General features: G+C 42.7%; 1 protein-coding gene across 1 annotated transcript in view; it reads right to left on the bottom strand.

The window, feature by feature from the left end:
- Positions 1 to 18,665, bottom strand: part of ANXA2 (annexin A2) — an 81,596-nt gene extending 62,931 nt beyond the window's left edge. The window contains exons 1-2 of the mRNA XM_030188451.1: positions 18,557 to 18,665; positions 844 to 902 (exon numbers count right to left, since the gene is read on the bottom strand). Of these exons, the coding sequence (XP_030044311.1) occupies positions 844 to 891 (48 nt within the window). The 5' untranslated portion in view covers positions 892 to 902; positions 18,557 to 18,665. The remainder of the gene's footprint in view (positions 1 to 843; positions 903 to 18,556) is intronic.
- Between the last annotated feature and the right edge of the window lie 221 nt (positions 18,666 to 18,886).

Below are 18,886 nucleotides of genomic sequence, written 5' to 3'. Positions count from 1 at the left end.
GGCCGCTGAGAGGGGGGTCAAAATTCCCCAGGCCAGGGCCTCTCTCGCTCTCCTGCTCCTGACGGGACCCAGTGATCACATCCTGACGAGAGCAAGAGAGAAAACTCCAGCGCTGGGCCCCCCTTGGAGGCTGGTGAGGACCCGGAGCTTCCTCCAGCACTGCTGTTCTGCCCATTGCTGAGCGGCTGCTTTTCCTCTCAGGCGCACATGCTTGGTTTTGAAACCGAGCATGCCATGAGAGGAAAAGCAGCCGCAGGGGCAGGCAGTCAGTGCTGGAGAAAGAAGCAGTCTTCTGCTGGCGTGGCCTGGGATCTCTACCATCCAAGGTATTTAAGCAGCGGAAGCAAATCGGGGCTGCAGTGGCAGCGATCGGAGGGGGGGGGGTTGCAGTGGACGATTTGGGGGGGGGGGGGGGAGGAACACAGCAGCAACCCTGCCCAGTGGTGGTGGCCCTGCACCTGAAAATGGCTTTTGAAAGAACTGCCCTCGTGTTTTTGAATACTAATCTAAGATATCTATGAGGATTTCCAAGACGATTTCCCTCTTTTTAGTTTGCTGTAGCCATACGGAAGAAGCCATCTGGACTCTGCCTTTTAAGATACAAAATGTAAACATACAAAACACGGAACATTCTAGTTATGTCAATTAAGTTAACAAGACCGCTATGAACATTTGTGCTTCTCTGGGCTGATGTAGTCCTAGCAAATGGTATCAACCCCGAGTAATTTTCTCAGAACAAGGAAGGGTATGATGTAGTTTTAGGGTGTGGAACCAGTGTGAATCTTCTGGACAGATCTGCTGAATATTGCCACCTCTATTAAAGATATAACACATGGTACTTACATTTCCCTCAAGCGTGAGCTTGCCTAGAATTTCGTGAATTGTGGCCATTCTGAGAGAAGCTGAAAAATAAAAAGCAAGCTTCAGGTCAGTTCACCCACCACTACAAAATACCATACAAACTACTGTGCATGCCTGTTAGTAGGATTTGAGTAACCCCAGCAATAGAGCAACATGATAGATACAAGGAGCGGCTGTGACTTTAGAGTACATATAAGCCCCATTTAAACATAAGGCCAGAGACACCAGAATTAGTCAAACTGCTAAAATTCAAGCATGCCAGGAAAGAAGCGTGTGAATCAGATTCAGGCCGGCTGTGAAATAGAAAAAGTGTAATGGACTACAAGTACGGTTTACAGAAGAGAAAAAAAACCTGAACTCCTCACAAAAATCTTACATTTCATATCTGGGCAATTTTGTTGCCCAAGGTCAAATAGTATTAACACATGAATTGCCATACATGGACAGACCACGGGTCCATCTACTACTACTATTTAACATTTCTAAAGCGCTACCAGGGTTACGCAGCACTGTACAATTCAAACATAGAAGGACAGTCCCTGCTCAAGGAGCTTACAATCTAAAAGACAGGTGTACAATCTATAGACAAGTGTCCAGTCAAAGACAAGTGTAGATTCCGAATAATAGGGCATACTATGTTTCACGGACGGTTAGGTGCCGAAAGCAGCATTGAAGAGGTGAGCTTTAAGCAGAGATTTGAAGATGGGTAGGGAGGGGGCTTGGCGTAGGGGTTGAGGAAGATTGTTCCAGGCATAGGGTGAGGCAAGGCAGAATGAGCGGAGCCTGGAGTTGGCAGTGGTGGAGAAGGGAACTGAAAGGAGGGATTTGTCGTGGGAGCGGAGGTTACGGGCGGGAGCATCCCAGTATTCTGTGTCTAACAATGGCCAATGCAGGTCTCAAGTACCTGGTACCACTGCTTAGAAATATGCATTTGTTAATGCGCTTTCAGTTCTTTTAGGGTCATTAAAACCTTTACTGCACATATGCAGTTATACATACAAATTAACACCTATATCATCTGTTTGCACGTGGGGGAAAAAAAACTTCTAGTGCACATACAAATGTAACCCACAGATTTATTTATTTATTTTTTGAGGCCTTGCACATCCCTAGGATTGCTTCACGTCTTGCTCAATATCTCACACCAGAATACCATCACTTCCTAGTGGTGTAAGAGGAAGGCTTCCCCATTCTGCCCTGTATGTTAAATTAGCATGCATTCACTGGTATACTGCCAGTTCTCACAGTATTTCCCCATTCATGTGGCAACATAGTAATGATGGCAGAAAAGAGATATCGGGCCCAACCAGTCTGCCCAATTATGCTGCCCACACTGCTATGGTTGTAGCTCAGCATGATTTGTCCCTATCCAGCACAGTCTGCCTCCAAGATGCCCACTTCATGTCTTCCGGCAGCCACTTTTCCTTCTCCTAATAATCTAAAGAACAGGCAATACCAGCACGGCTGTTGACTAAACATCTGGTCTCCCAGGTCTTACATAACCCTGGCTACACTGCACCTGTCTTTTACCATGTCTAGTTAATTACAAAACAGAAAGACTCTGCTGCTAGTCTGACTAACATCACAGAGTGATTTAACCTTTGTACTAGGGCGTATTGGAGATAATTATATGACGCAAGTCATCAATGCACATATATCGCCACATACACACAAATGACCTCCTGCAGTGCACTGATTGTGTAAAAGTATACACTTTCGCATCAAGGACATGGAACAATGCACATAGGGCCTGCTATTCATACCACGGGAGGCAGCCTGTATGCCGCGATCAGCGCAGACCCTGGATATTCAATGCCAAACCATTTCCAGTGACCAGCGTTGAATATCCAGTGGTATTTTGGCCAGCTCAAACTTAACTGGCTAAGTGAATATCCAGTGTAATGTGGTGGGAACCAGGAGCCCAGAGTTCAAATGCTATTTTCTCATGAACACAGACCTTGTGTAAGGCCGAGGACAATAAAAGCCCTTTCTGCAGGTAAAATGCTGCTTTACCTACAGTTTTTAAGAAAAAGCAGTCATAAATTTGATTGCTGCTCCACAAAAAAAAAATTCCCACTCAAAGCAAAAAAAAAAAAAAAAAAAACTACCTGTGTACTTTTGCTCTGATTCTTCTGAGAAACCTCACAGGTAAAGGACTGCCTCTAGTGTGAAAAAAATGAAGCTAATTTGATTTGCCACAGGACAAAGTCCCCAGAAAGAACTGCTCACTATTTCCACCTTGATAAAAATTATCGAGGTGGAAATAGCAAGCGATTCCCAAAGGAAATCATATGCAAATGAGCTGCTCACAAAAGCAGCGAGCAGCTTGGTAGGGGAAAATGCTAGTGCATCTGTACAGCAGCTACTCGCTAAGCCCATAACACTGAGAAGCCTCCACTGCTACACGGCTTCCATACATGCAAGCTTTTCACACCGGTAGCATGTATGAAAGCCATGTATGGTGGATCTAAACTACACACCCCATGCCAGCTGCCTAATGGGGAGGATAGAAAGATGGTAGCAGGGCAGGCAAGGAGAGGGAGTAGGGGGCTGCTCCCGGCTGCCAGTGCTGTGTACTACTACTACTACTATTTAGCATTTCTATAGCGCTACAAGGCGTACGCAGCGCTGCACAAACATAGAAGAAAGACAGTCCCTGCTCAAAGAGCTTACAATCTAATAGACAAAAAAAAAAATGCAGGGAGGGGGCGGTGAGGATAAGAAGAGAAGGAACTGGCGTAGCATGAAGAGCAGTAGTAGGAATGGGCTGGGAGGGGAGGCTCCCGCACCCCCCCCCCCCCCGGTTTTATCTTTCCGAGAGGATAGCGAGCAGCTGGCCACTCTTCCATCCCTACCACCACCCCCTGGCCACATTCATGAGAATTGCTGCCTGTCAGACTGACAAAATATGTAGAGGGAGAGAAAGGAAAACATGCAGCTGCTTACATTGGAGAGAAAGAAAAGTCCCCCTGTGCAGTCGGAGCCCCCAAGGGGCTGCAGTTTGGGTGAGGAAGCATCAACCTACTGGCAGCGGAGGGCTGGAAGGGTAGAGAGACTGTTCGTGATGATATGAGGCAGGAACGGGGTGCTTAGTTCAATTTTGCCTTTGAAATACCAGTGGAAATCACAGGAGACTGCTCTGCCGAGAGGCCACCATCATGCTACAACAGCTCCTGATCTCCTGTAAAAATTTCCACGTTAAAAGTAGGGGCTGCGTTTTGTGCATCAGTCGTAAACAGATGCATCACTCTGAATACACATTTGAAGAGTGATCAGCACATTTAACTGCATTAGCATACCATTCCCATTGTTTGCTGCTGCGAACGGAAAGCAGCCCGCAGAATGTGCATCTCCCGCTAAAAAACATGCTTGCTAAACTGGCTGTAACTGGTGAAAAAAGCATATTGCTGGCCCAGTAAGTTTTGTGCATTGGGCCCTTAGACTACTGTAGGCTCTGTAGTAGACATTTTCTCTGCACATTTAGGGGCCCTTTTACTAAGCTGCAGTAAGAAATGTCCTTAGCAAGCCCTTACACAGGTCTTTCCCACGTGTTAAGACCATTTTTCCATGGAAGTGAAAAAGGACTATTCCTTTTTTTCCACAATATATGGCCATGCCCAGTCATTTACAAAAACTGCAGTGAGAGCAGTTACTGCTACCTATTTCATATGTGGTAAGCGCTCCTGCATTAACTGTGTGCTAACTGATTATTTATTGCATTTGTATCCCACATTTTCCCACCTATTTGCAGGCTCAATATGGCTTACAATGTTCCGTCATGGCAATCGCCATTCCAGAGTAAAAGATACAATTGGTATTACATAAAGAACATGGATAATATAATAGAATTAAGCAATCATCTATAGAGAGATCACATTCAGAATATCAGGCAAGCGGTGATGCGTTACAGTTCCTATGATGGTTCATTGAGGTATGCCTTGTTGAAGAGCTAAGTATTCAATGATTTCCGAAAGTTGATTAGGTCGCACATTGTTTTCACATCAAATGGCAGAGCATTCCACAGCTGTGTACTCATGTAGGAAAAGCTGGACGCATGTGTTAATCTGTATTTTAGTCCTTTACAGTCGGGGAAGTGAAGATTCAGGAATGTGCGTGCTGATCTTTTAGCGTTCCTGGGTGGCAGGTCAATAAGGTCCGACATGTAGGCCAGGGCATCTCCGTAAATGATTTTATGAACCAGAGTGCAGACCTTGAATGTGATACGTTCTTTGAGTGGAAGCCAGTGTAGCTTTTTTCTTAGGGGTTTGCCACTTTCGTATTTTGTTTTACCAAATATGAGTCTGGCTGCAGTGTTTTGGGCTGTTTGAAGTTTCTTGATGATTTGCTCTTTACAGCCAGTATAAAGTGCATTGCAGTAGTCTAGATGACTTAGCACCATTGATTGTACCACGCTATGAAATATATCCCTTGGGAAGAAAGGTTTTACTCTTTTGAGTTTCCACTTTGAATGGAACATCTTCTTTGTTGTATTCTTCACATGGCTTTCAAGTGTGAGATTTCGGTCAATGGTAACTCCAAGAATTTTCAGGGAGTTTGAAACAGGAAGGGAAAAGTTTGGTGTGATTATGGTGGTGAATATACTTGTGTTATGTTGTGATGAGAGTATAAGACATTGTGTTTTTTTCTGGAATATGCAGGAACGCTCACTTTCTGCCCATGACACAGCCCTCAAAAAATTTAAGAAAAAAAATATAATTTACTCCACACTTAGTGCATGCAAATGACAAAACAGAACGCTTTAGCTCATCCTGCGTTCAGCCATTTTTGCCGCATTAGGCGTACATACAATGAATGCTTGTGTGCATACAATGCATGCTAAAAAAAAATAGATGAAATTAATATTAAAAAATTTTTAAACAATCGGGAAAAGTTATGAGCACAAAAAGTTATAGCCATAAACAACCGTATAAAAATGAGGAGGTTCAACACCACTTCCTCAAGGCAGCATCCAAAATAGAGCCCCAAAAAGGTACAGGGAAAAAATGTTTTATCAAAATTTAATTTTCTCTTATACAAAAAAAAAAAAAAAATCAATCCATCACAGGAAGCATAAAGCTAAAGTTGCACTTTAACCTACTTCCAACCTTCAGATCCTCTTGCATTTCCCAGACCTGCAGCAACCTTGGCTCCACACAGAGGAACAAGGTACATGAGCAGTAGCTGTAAGTTTAGGAAGTAAGATGCATGAAGCTAAAGAAGAGATACTGGTTCCTCCCTACTTTCATTCAAATGAACTCGTGGCAATGTGCTTCCCATTAAAAAAAAAAAAAAAAAAAAAAAAAGAGCAAGCCACATGGATAATAAAAGGAAATTCTGTGGAAATGGAACAGATCGTGTATGTTCTCTAGCTTGCTTTATGCTGCTGCTAAGAGATTTGGATTATGCCTTTTCTCAGGTACAGCAAGAGAAGGGAAGCCAGCCACCAGGTCAGGGGCCAGAAGAAAATGGGGGGAGGGGTTGCCCTTTAAGTAAGGACTAAGGAGAGATGAGGAAAAGGAGACTAGAATGAATACGTGAAAGGTGATGAGAGGGTAGTGAAGGAGTAGAGCAATAAAGATGGAAGAGAAAGGAGAAGCAGAAAAGAGGCAAGATGAAAGTGGAGGAAAACCAGTACAGTATAGTGAGGGGAAGGAGCACAAAGCTAGAAATATTTCTATTTACATGCTGACATATAGATTTTCAAATTGAATTGTAGATAAAACAAACTTTTTGAAGTTGTATTTGAAATTAAGTACATTTTACTCTGTTTCCTACATTTATATGTACATTAAAACTAATAGGTATCAATGGTTAAGGATGTGCATTCATTTGAAATAAAATCTTTAGTCAGGAATTAAGCTGCAAAACTCCTGCAATCGCACAGCATTTCTGAAATCCCTGCCCTTGAGGTTTTTTTTTGGGGGGGGGAGGGGGTACCCCCACCTATCGCATAGCTTCAGGCATACCCTCCCTGATGGTCTGGCAGCAGCAGCAACATGACAGGCTGCCTTCGACCAGCCACTGGGTCTTCCCTCTGCCATGTCCTGCATTCTCTGATGCAATTTCTTGTGGCCGAGAAATGGCAGAGCCAAACTCAGGGGCTAGCCAAAGGCAGCCTGTCACACTGCTGCTGCTGACAACAGAAATTTTACAGGACCGCAGGGGAGAGAGATGAGGGAGAAGTACCCGAAGAGGAGACCCTGGACTGCGGTAGGAGGAGAGGAGAAGAAAAGGCTTAGACTAAGTGAAGTCAGAGGCTGGGTATTTTGGCACCCTGGGCCAGGGCCTCACCTCGTCCAGTGGTTAAGCCTGCTCTGGTAGGAGCTGCATTTTAATAAGAGAACAAGGGAGAGACTAGTCTCCCAAAGAAATGAAAACCTCTAGGTGTGAGGAAACAATGCACACACTTTGTCCAAAAACGGAAGTCCCTGCAGTGAAGGAGGACAACTAGCGGTTTTGCAGATGAGGTGCAGCTACATCCACTGTACCCGGCAGTGAGAGAGAAGAACCAGTTTCTCTAAGGCAGTGCTTCTCATCCCAGTCTTCAAGGTATTACCAGCCAGTCAGGCTTTCAGGATACCCACAATGAACATGCACGTATGTGCTGCTTCCTTGGTATACAAATCTCTCTCATGTATATTCATTGTGAATATCCTGAAAACCCAACTGGCTGGGTGTGCCCCTACTCTAAGGTACTAAAAATAAAGCAGTGTGCCATGCTATCCCACTTCAAAAACATGGAAATGAAGGTGAACAAAAGAGGACAGACACCTTAGACTAGTGTAATAGTGTAATGTCATTTCCTTACTAGCTTTTGGAAGCAGATATCCCCTCTCTCAGATTTTGCTCTATCCTTAAGTCCGAATTGTCCTAGAGTCAGAGTGTAAGATTTTCAAAATAAATGCTTCCTAGATCAAATCCAGATCATTGCAATTGAAGTATTATAATGGGTTAGGGTAGTTCATGTGTTTTCATCAATTACATTCAGCTGGTAGAATTTTAAGCATTTCATATTGTCTACATTTGGAATGTTGTTTCATAATCCAGGGAATGGTTCGCAGCCTCCTTGCACAGCAATGAAATGGGACAATGGTTTACAGTAAGTGTAATAAATAGAAGGCCTGTTTGCATCATAACCCTCATTTCCTCTAATTGTGAGGACTACTTTCAAAAAGAGATTTATTTACGATTCAGGTGCCTAGATGCCTGGCGTTGAAATTTTGCCATGGGAAAAGCAACTATATATATTGCACATAATTTAACTTGGCTATAGTTAGCTGTTGCTAGAAGTGGGCATTCCTGGGGCCATATCTAAGCCTCAAGGGAGAAAAAGCAATTGCACAATTCAATTTTCAATAATACACATAAAAGGTTTTCCCCGACACCCTAGTTCAAACAGAACAGTGCTGCTGACTTGACCCCAGCCATCATTATACCTCTATAATTTTCAAACAGAAGCTACTGGGAGTCTTTGAATAATGGTTAAAAAAAAACTACGCAAATACAAAACATACCCACATACTTAGCCAACACATAGCCAATTAAATTTTGGTCCACCTATAGCTAGGAGTGATTGCCAACATTGGCAGCAGTTCTAGGATTAAACCATTTTGAAACAAATGGTTAGAGAATATACCAGACTCATGAATCTTATACAGCAGCAAAATAAAAAGACAATTTAGTTAGCAATTAAACAGATCCCAGAGCCTCAAGCGATATGGGCATTTGAAGCTTTAGAAAGCTCCTCCCATTTAGCTGTCTCATCACTGTGAAATTAAGTGAATCAGTCTTGCAGTGTTAATCCACAGCACAACTTCAGACATCACACACACTGGCACCTATAACATATCAATACAGTATGCAGCATAACCTCAGGAGATCTGAAAATAAGGGTTATTGCAATAAAGCAAGGCCACACCTTTTCTTTAAGATCCATGTACAATAATTAAAGTGCATTTAAACAAATGAGGCCAAAACATGCGTATGTATGTATTCAGAACACTTTTCATCCACCGGAAACAAATTTGACCCTCATTTCAATAGTTTACAATTTTTATTTATTTAAAATTTTAAAGTCATTTCAATTCTACAATAGAGAATCAAGAAATGCACCAATTTAGCACACTGATACAACTGAATAAGAGATTAAAAAAAGAGGGGGGAAAAACTACATTAAAAGAAATTAGGTGAGTAGTCCACAATAAGGTGAAGCGCAGATTTCAGTACAAAGAAACAAATTTATAGTATATAAATTTTATTGAATTTTTGATATGCGGTTTACAATGTTACAATTATATGATCATAACAAGAAACTGAAAATAAATACAATTTTAAACAGTAACCAAGAAGCTTCTAAAGAAAAAAGGAACAAGAGAATTTCTCTAGCATGGATTTGTCTCCCATCTCCCAGGAGGGACAGAAGGCCAGAAAAAGACACTTACGTAGCAAACATCTTTTTTTTTTAATTACATTTATACCCCGTACTTTCCCACTCATGGCAGGCTCAATGTGGCTTACATGGGGCAATGGAGGGTTAAGTGACTTGCCCAGAGTCAAGTCACTTAACCCTTAATCTTAATCTTGAATTAAGAATGTCTTTAGATCATGTATCTCTTTCCAACTCCCTCCCAAACAAATGACACCCAATTAATCACTAGTAAGCAAGTTATTTGGCCTCTAGAGACACAAGTAGCTTATTAAAAATGGATAAGATCAAACTGGCACCATACCAAGGCCTTTGTGAAGTGCTGTAGCCATACAAAGTTCAAATATGGCGGGATGTGAAAACTGCCCCCAGCTAGGAGGGGTCTCATCTGACAAGTGCACATCAAAAAGTTCTCATGCTGCATAAGCTGCTATAAAAGTGGACTATAACATTATGTAAATGTGTCCCTCAGGTTTTTAGGACCTTTTTTTTGGGGGGTTAGTCTCAGATAATATTCAAAAGCTCCACACACACACATATACACCACAATTCACAGGACAAATGTCAAAGCCATTTACCTGGATAAACAGAGTCAGAAAAATGCCCTCTTCTGGTCCATCTACAAAAGGGGTGCTAAAATGCATGCATGTCTAGTTTCCACGGAAATTTCAGCCACAGAAAAAACAAGTAGAGTCCACAAACATTTTTTTATCCATGTCAGTTTTCAAGAGGGGAAGCCAGCACTTCTCTTTGGGAATTATGTACAAGATGCACGGTTACAAAGTATTTGGGGACTTTGCACTTAGATGATTCTGAATTTCCCTCAGTGTTTTAACAGGTCTAATACTGAAGTGCAGTGCACATGTTGATCATTAGCTTAGCACAGACGGCAAGGGAGAACAGTACAAAGACTGTGGAATGGGCCAATTGATTAAAAGAAGCCTTGATTAGGGTCTGATTCCTCCTCCCACCCCCACCCCACACATAGGTGGGGCCAGCAAAAGGATATCAAACATCCTTAATGAGCCTTCAGCTGTGGGCGCCCTCCCATGTGTTGCTCAAAGCCCTACAACCATTGGAGCCGACTCTGTGGGTGCTTGAGCACCCCCAATATTGAGAAAATTCCTTGTATGTGTCTAGGGAGAGGTCATTTCCATTGGGCTTAGCACCCCCAATAATTTTGAAAAGTTGGCTTCTATGCCTACAACCCTCTGCAGTCCAGCATCTCACCTTCCCTTCACTACCACCCACCATAGTCTAGCATCTAGTCTCTTCTCCCAAGAGTGTCCAGAATCACATCTCCTCTTCCCTGCTCCTTCCTTGTGTCCAGAAAATCTCCTTTTTTCACATGCCCTTGCTGCTGATTCCACACTACCTCCATCCTCCACTGCTGCTGGAAAATTAACTCAGCATGTAGCCTTGAGCACAGGCCCGCACCCAAGATCTACTGCGTCCCATTCCCTGACACAAACTTTCTGTGGGAGGGGGAGGATGCGGCAGCGCTTGAGTGCAGGAAGGCTTGTGCAGGAAGGCTCCATGCCACATGCATAGAACACTGAAGCAGGAACTGGAAAGTCCAAGCTGGGCCATCCACTTCAGTATTTTACAAAAGGCTCTAATCAATGTGGAGTTTTTAGTAAAATACATATAAGAACGTACAGCAGAACACATGTATTTGCTGATATGCGGCCTGGAAGCAGCCATTTTGTAAATATACACGTGCACAAAAAGAGCTGATTCAACTCAGCAGCATCCACGTAGAAATGGCTGTGCTTAGGTGTAGACATGACAATTTTGCAACTTCCACGTATAAATGCTGGCAATTATGGGGAGAATTCTATAAATGGGCACCAGGAACATCTGTGCTAAACTAATATTCTGCAAAGGGCACTGTGCACGGAGCACCCTTTATAGAATAGTAGTTTAGCACCCAACTTTGGGTGCTGCACTTACACCTGCTGAAACCTGGTATAAATGCTAATAAGCAATGACATTTGGGCATATAAATGACCCTATTCTGTAAAACACACTTTATTTCTCAGTTTCTGACCTGCCCATGCCTCTCCCCTTGGCATGGCAGAACCGCATGTAAACCCAAATGAGTGCCAATTAACACCAATTATTGATTGTTAATGGCCTATAAACAAACCAGTTTGAACACAGATCTAGGATCTGCACCCAAATTTGGGCAATCTATACAAAATCTAGGGGTATATGTATAATGGACTTATTTATTTGGATTTATTAACCGCCTTTATGAAGAGATTCACCCAAGGCTTATATGTATAAGTGCCATGCTTATTTCTAGAATAAGCAGCATAAAATGTATTGTACTGTTTTGGGATCTTGCCAGGTACTTGTAACCCAGATTGGCCACTGTTGGAAACATGATGCTGGACTTGATGGACCTTTGATCTGTCCCAGTATGGCAATACTTATGTAGTTTGTTTTGGGTTTTTTTTAGGTAAAAATAAAATGTGGGATTAAGGAGAATTACTCCTTGACAGAGGCAGAATAGCTCCTCCTGGGAGACAGGTGCTTTTTCAACCCCCAAGGGTCACCAGTTTGAGGCTGGCTCACACCTAGCAGTTAATATTGAGAGGAAAATAAATGTAAAATTAAATCTGCCTGCTAACCGAGCTCCTTCAGAATGAGGTTAGTTGCTTGTCCCAAGCCTAGATAAAATGAGGAGGGGTGGCAGGATGTCACTTTAATGCTGTAAAAAAATGTGGAGTGGGAGAGATCAAGTCATACTAGATTGGTTGTTTGGGTCAAAGATCTTGCTATAGCCTTAGGGAATAGGGGCTGTTACAGTACTCATAAGTAACACTAAGTCCTGAAGTGAAGGGGAGAAGTTGAAAATGATAGGAAGAAAGGGAAAAAGAGAAATCACCATTGGAGAATGAAATATGAGGCCACTGTACCAAGCTGGAAACTACAATCTATTAAAAACAAACCAGAGAGACTTAGATATGATGTGGCTGGCTTGTGTAATGCGAGATGGAAAGGAAGCAGAAAAATGGATGGAGAAAAGATATGGTCATGTGGACAGAAGCATGAATACAGAGTTGGAAAGGTACTAGGGAAAAGAGCAAAGGCGCTGATTGGATATAACCCAATTATGTGTTATGCAAACTAGATTCTGAGGTTAACTGAGGAATAATATGTTGATTGGCTAATCTTATGTTCTTATGGTGACAACTCCCTTAATCCCCCGCCTAAAATAACCATTTTTAGAAATCTGCATGCATCTGAGCTGGTGGAAGATAGTGAAAAATGTTTCAATATATGTGTATTCCCATAGTATTTGCCCTCCTCAAACCACACCCCTTGACATCTCTGTATTCTAAAGATCTCCACATGTGAATAGCAGCTTTCTGAAATCATTTTAACATATATGGGATCTACACAGTTATGTGCTATTACTTTGTACATAGAGATGACTTTAAAATTATCTCCACCATCTCCTGCTTTTCGTCAAAAGCATGGAATTCAAGAAAGCAAGGGATGCACAGATGATCCCTATTTGTGGAACGTGTGGGCAACCCAGAGATCAAACAGGAATGCACCAGAATGAAATTGGGCAGACCAAATATTATTATTATTAATTACATTTGTACCCCACACTTTCCCACACATAGCAGGTTCAATGCGGCTTACATAGTAAATAGAATTACAAAATCGTGAAGGAGAATGTTACAAGTTGTCGTAAACATAGTAGTAGTGAGGTTTTGAGGATATGTAAATTGAGCATGGGGAGGTAAACAAAGATAGGATGAGCAAAAGGAGACTAGATTGGGAGGGGTAAAGGAGTAGGAAGGATGGAGAGGAAGAGACTGAGGAATGAGCATAAGGAGACTGTGAGACATGGTCAAAGGTATAATAATCGTCGGGGCAGCAATCATGTGGGTGGGCTTAAAAAGTTAAGTTGGGTCATTAGGGTAAGCTTTCTTGAAGAGATGGGTCTTCAACATTTTTCTGAATGGTAGATGGTCGCTGATTGTTCGGATGGATCTTGGCAGAGCGTTCCAAAGCTGGTTGCCCAAAAAGGAGAAACTGGAAGCATAGGAGGTCTTGTATTTAATACCTTTGCAGTTGGGAAGGTGTAAATATCATAGTAGTTTCACTAGGGGGGGGGGGGGGGGAATCTATAACTCAGCCACTGCAATTAGGTGCCCAGAGGACGCCTGGCAAGGAGTCTACTCTATAATGAAAAGTGGACACCTACGTTCCTTTAGAGAATACTGGTGTAACTGGGTATATAAATATGTATGCACCTAGGCATGGATATTTGTGCCAACCATAGAAACATGAAAGAAACACAGAACAGGGAATTCTTGCAGTCTTTATTTTCTATGTTATATTTAAGGATACGATTGGCCAGTATTAGCTATGATACCACACAGGTAATTTTATATCATACTATATACACACTATACGTACAGCTTGTTTTAAAGCCACAGTAGTAGCAAGCTTCAAGATCAAACTGCGTTTGTTTTCTTTGCTGGACTGTTTTCCTTTGCTCTGTCTTTTCTTCTTGGTTCTTAGTATAGCTTATTTTGGAATGTTATAACTTATAATAAACTAGTAAAAAAGGCCCATTTCTGGAATGAATGAAACGGGCGCTAGCAAGGTTTTCCTGGGAGTGTGTATGTTTGAGAGAGAGAGAGCCAGCGTGAATGTGCGGGTGTGTGACAGAGTGAGACTGTCTGTGTGACAGTGTGTTTGTGAGAATGACAGTGTGTGACAGGGCCCCCTCCCCTGTTCCTAATGCCCCTCACCCCGTTCCCTCCCCTCCTTTTCCTCCTCCTTCCCACACTTTGGGTTCCTTAGGGCTTTCAAAAGTCTACGTACCCCCGTGGCCCTAACGCCCAGTATCCGGATACCCCACCGCTTTCCTCCTCACCCCTCCCCCAAGATGTAATACTTTCACGTCCTTCATTTTTTTTAAAAATGTGTCCTATCTACCCTGTGCACAAATGCCCGGCATTCAGATTGTGTTCCTCTCGTAAATTTTCATTTCTTTCATTCATTCAGAACTTGCCCCCCCCCCCCCCCCCCCGAACACTTTCATTTCCTTCAGTCTTTTAAAACTCTCCTATCTACCCTGTGTCCTAATGGCCAGCATTCAGATTGTTTTCCTTTCCCAAATGTTCATGTCTTTCAGTCGTTCAGAACTCCCCCCCCTCCCCCCATTTAACACTTTCGGTTCCTTCAGTCTTTTAAAACTCTCCTATCAACCCTGTGTCCTAATGGCCAGCACTCAGCTTGTTTTGCTTTGCCAAATTGTCTGTCACTGATGTCACTGAATGCCTGCCTAGCAGACCACTTACGGCAGGCACAGTCCCAGACACATCCTGTTGGAGGTGAGAATTATTATATAGGAAGGTGTGAACATTTAGCTATATTGGCACACCCTCTCTCTTCATAAAATCCTTCACAAACCCAGTCTTCAGACATTTGTGTTGTATCCATACCGTGCAGGTATCAGTGAGATGTGGTCATGTTCTGATGAACAGCATCTCCTCAGTGTACTGAGATTTTTTTTATAACAGTGTTCAATGGAAGTCCTGGGGGCCAATGGCAGCACCTGGAGACCTTTGGGACAGCTCTCATCAACATTCTGGCTTTTGTTTCTGCTTCTCTCTACCCAAGTTCATGACAGAAAGGAGGATGAGGGGGAGAGCTGCAGGCTTGAAGGACAAGGCATTTTTCAATAGATTAAGAAAATGCATTTGGATATGACCACCATCTTGAGGATAGGCCCAATAAAATGTTTGAAGCCAGGCTGATGGAGTGGATGGAATTGAGACACACTGGTCAGCAGTGTTGTAGCTTCACTTGGGAAGATATTTGGCAGCTCTCCTTCAGCTCATTTGGATCCAAAGTGGCCCCGACTTAGAAATGAGTGAAGACCACTGTTATAAAATGATGGGTGTGGCTAAGGAGAAGGTTAACACCTGCTCTGGAAACCTTCCATAGAATGAGAAGAGAAACCACAGTGAGCATGCATATTTTACATGCCTGCTGAACTAGCTGAAACCTCCTTCCCTATGCTTTCTGCCTTGAGCACTCTTTCTTGGAAGTAAAATGGTAGGGGTGGGGGCGGGGAGGGAGGAAGAGGAGGTGCAGAACAGGTTAAAAAGTCCTGGAGTAGAGTAGTGGAATTCTGTACCAGTACCTGCCATCCCAGAGTACAGCGAGCAGGAGCAGAAGCCAAATGTGGGTGGAGAAATGAGAGAAAATTCCAGTCCCGAAACGTAGGAGGATCTTCTGTATGATAATTAAAGGCTTAGTGAGAAGGAGCTGAGATCACCCACTAACTGCTTCAGACTTAAAATTTGGGAGTGGCTGCAGTGAAAAAGTTTTGTCAGGGACAGACTGTGCACAGAAAACCTAAAGGGTCTCTATTAATGCAATCATGATATTGTTTCCTCCAACAAAAGAGCACAACCACTGCCATAATATAAAGCTAGTAACAAAATGAGGATCTGTTTCATGCCTATATGCAGGGGTAAATGACTTACAAAATATGTACAAAAAGCTTCAGCAACAGCATTAAGGACTATGGGGTGCAATGTACACACGGAGAGGCCAATGTTAGACGTGCAGGGAACCAGGGCAATTGCTTTGTTTGCACCCATTTAATGTCAGCCTTGATATACAGAAAAATGTCAATAAAATGAGTCAGCCTTGCCAAACTAATTTTTACTGCCCTACAGCAAACATCCTCAAATCTTCCTGACAGAATCCTGGTACTAGACTATCAACACCAGCACTGGAAAATTCATTTCATGTCTGAGATCTGTTTGTAAGGTACCAACTTCCACTGCCATTAAATCAGCTTTGTCAACACACAAAGTGTCCTGGACGTTGACATTCATTAATGCACTGTGTGCCTCCTAAAAATTAAAGTGCTCTCTCATAAAGTATAATCATTAAGCAAAGGTTATTTCTAGATCAGGTCTATAAATCAAATAAAAGAGATATGAAAATAAACCAAGGTAACTTTTACAGCTTTCAGCCACTCAGTAAACATGACGACTGGAATGTTTATGGACCTGCATCAAAATAGAACCCCTAGCAACTGGGAGTCCAAGTGAAACCAACCACAGAGCTGGACTCTAACCAAGAGAGGCCAGGATAGTGAAGCAAATGTTGGCTTTGGAAGCAGCAATAATGTTCTGTTACAGCTTATGACTCTAGGAGAGTCAAATGCTTCTATCACCCGCAGTCTTGACAACACCAATACAGTGAGTATAGGAATTTTCATGGAACACATGTGTCAGCATGTTCTCTTTAATCAAAGAACTTGCTTTAATCCTGCCTCCTCCGTCTAAACTTTCTGCAGACAGGCTGGGGACACTCCCTTTCACATAAGCACTCCCAAACCACAAATCTAGGCCTGAATTTACAAAGAGTCTGTTGATAAAAAGGATAGTAAATGCATAATGCCACCCAATTTTATTGAAAGGTATTGCAAGGGATACCCATCCTGTGCCAGAAGCAGACTCTTAAAGTAAAGTTGCAGAGTTGCAAAATCATGGCAGCCTCACTGAAGAGTCTGTTGTTGCACAATCCAGCATGGCCTTAAAGGAACAAAACTAATTTTTTTTTTATTTTTAAAAAGGAGTATTCATAGCATCATTGAGATTTCCTATTTTTGTTCCAATTCTTGATTTTGGAGAAGAAAAAAAATGTAACCAGCTCTACCATTATGCATCTAAAAACCTTGAGGTCAATGTGGAGCTGATCCTGGTCAGAATTCATTTGGTCATGCAGCTGAAGACTGAATAGAATACAGAAAAAGGGGAAAGAGGTTTTTTTTTTTTTTTAATGTGTGGGTGTGGCTATGATGAAAGGGGCACACCTATTTCCCTTTTTGAGTAAGATCAAGAGTAGTAGCTGAGCCATGAGCTGAGGAGTAAGTGCCCAGTCTTACTCTTTGTGGCCAAGGCTGAGTTCTTGTATTATATGAAGGGTTAAATCAACACCATTTGGAACATTAAATCATTGTAATCCAGGCCAAGTGGGAGGGTTAGGCCTCCTGTACAAAAATGATTTAATCCTTATTTCCCCCCCCCCCCCCCCCCCCCGCCCCCCGCCTCCCGCCTCCCAACACAGATATGAAAATGTAAAAATATACGAAAAATTTGTCAGGACAAAACAGACAGAGATCAAGAAGTAAGACTAAAGACAATCCAACAAAGGAGACGAGAATCGGAGGTCACATTAAAAGCCTCCAGCTATACTGCTGCCTTAAAACTGGGAGGAGCCCAGTAAAAATTATTGTGCAATAAACACAAAAAGTATACATTATTATGAAAAAGTGATGTGCAGTCTGCAAATCAAGGCCAGATTAATAAAGAGGCAAAAAAAAAAAAAAAAAGGTACATGCCTTGGATGAAAGTCTCCAGCACAACCCTACCACACCCCAAAAGCCACATGTGTAAATTAATTTATTTTCCATTAAAATACAGGACGGATTAACAGTACACTTAACTGTTGCTGAAACAGTTCAACCGCTAACTGGCTTAACAAAGCTGAGACTATTAGTTTCTGAGCATTAATTCGTTAATGCACTGTCCTCTTCGCTGCTCTATGAAGAGGTGAAGGTGTTTTGTTTTGTTTTTTAAACACTCCTATTTCTAATATAATTTTACGCATACCAAATTACTCAGTTAAATACATTTGAATCTACAGTGTTTGCGGGCCCATAATTTTTTTTTTTTTGCTAAGACTAAATACCAAAGCCGAGTCCTTATAGTGTGCCATCCCACTTGACTTACAGTAAAACATCAGTTTCTTTCTTGGTATGAAGAACACATACAAAACACTGAGCGGATCCGCAAAACACCTTGATCCCCTTTCAAAACACACAGAGAAGGCACAGCGACTTGCACAACTCATTTTCTTTAGCCTTCTTTTTCATGCACTTTTTGATAGTACTTTATTCACATACTGTAACCATATATAATCATTACTCGATCACACCCAGTCATGAACGACATTTCCAAAGGAGGATAAGCAACGTGCGTTTAGCTGCACACAGAGCTGTTCGATTATTGCACGCGTGAATTTTGAAGCCATTTACATGACAGACAGATGCCAAGCTGAGAGAGTTGGAAGGAAAAGATCAGGACCAGCCTTAAGATTTGCCGCAAAAAGTAGCCGCTCGGTAGTGTTCGCTACTTCCCCCTTACTCGCTTTTCCTACTGCCAGGCATGTCCCAGAGATGCTGCGAGCCAGGCAGGGGAGAGCAGCGCTTACCTGGGTGGGCAGCGCTTCGCTGCAGCAAGGAAGGAGCGGCAGGTACTGGACTACGACTCCTCAGCCGGGAGAGGGAGAAGGACAGTAAGAAGAATCTTCTCGTTGGGTGTGGCTTTTGTACTCAGACACGCTGCAACTTTCCAAAGGCACCATGGCTCCGCCCAGTCATGCCTTTAACCCCACCCCGATTCGCCCCCGTGGCTCCAGTATGCCCGCCTCCTTTTAGCGGACACGCCCTGCGCCGCAGTGTGTGTCCCAGAGGGATGGCTGAAATGTTGCAGAGTTATCCTGGAAGAGGCTGCAAACAGCCTCGCCCTACTCACCACCAGA

The sequence above is a fragment of the Microcaecilia unicolor genome, chromosome 1, assembly GCF_901765095.1.
Source record: "Microcaecilia unicolor chromosome 1, aMicUni1.1, whole genome shotgun sequence".
NCBI lineage: Eukaryota > Metazoa > Chordata > Amphibia > Gymnophiona > Siphonopidae > Microcaecilia > Microcaecilia unicolor.
Note: the sequence above shows the minus strand (reverse complement) of the source record. Positions and strands in the feature narration are given on the sequence as shown.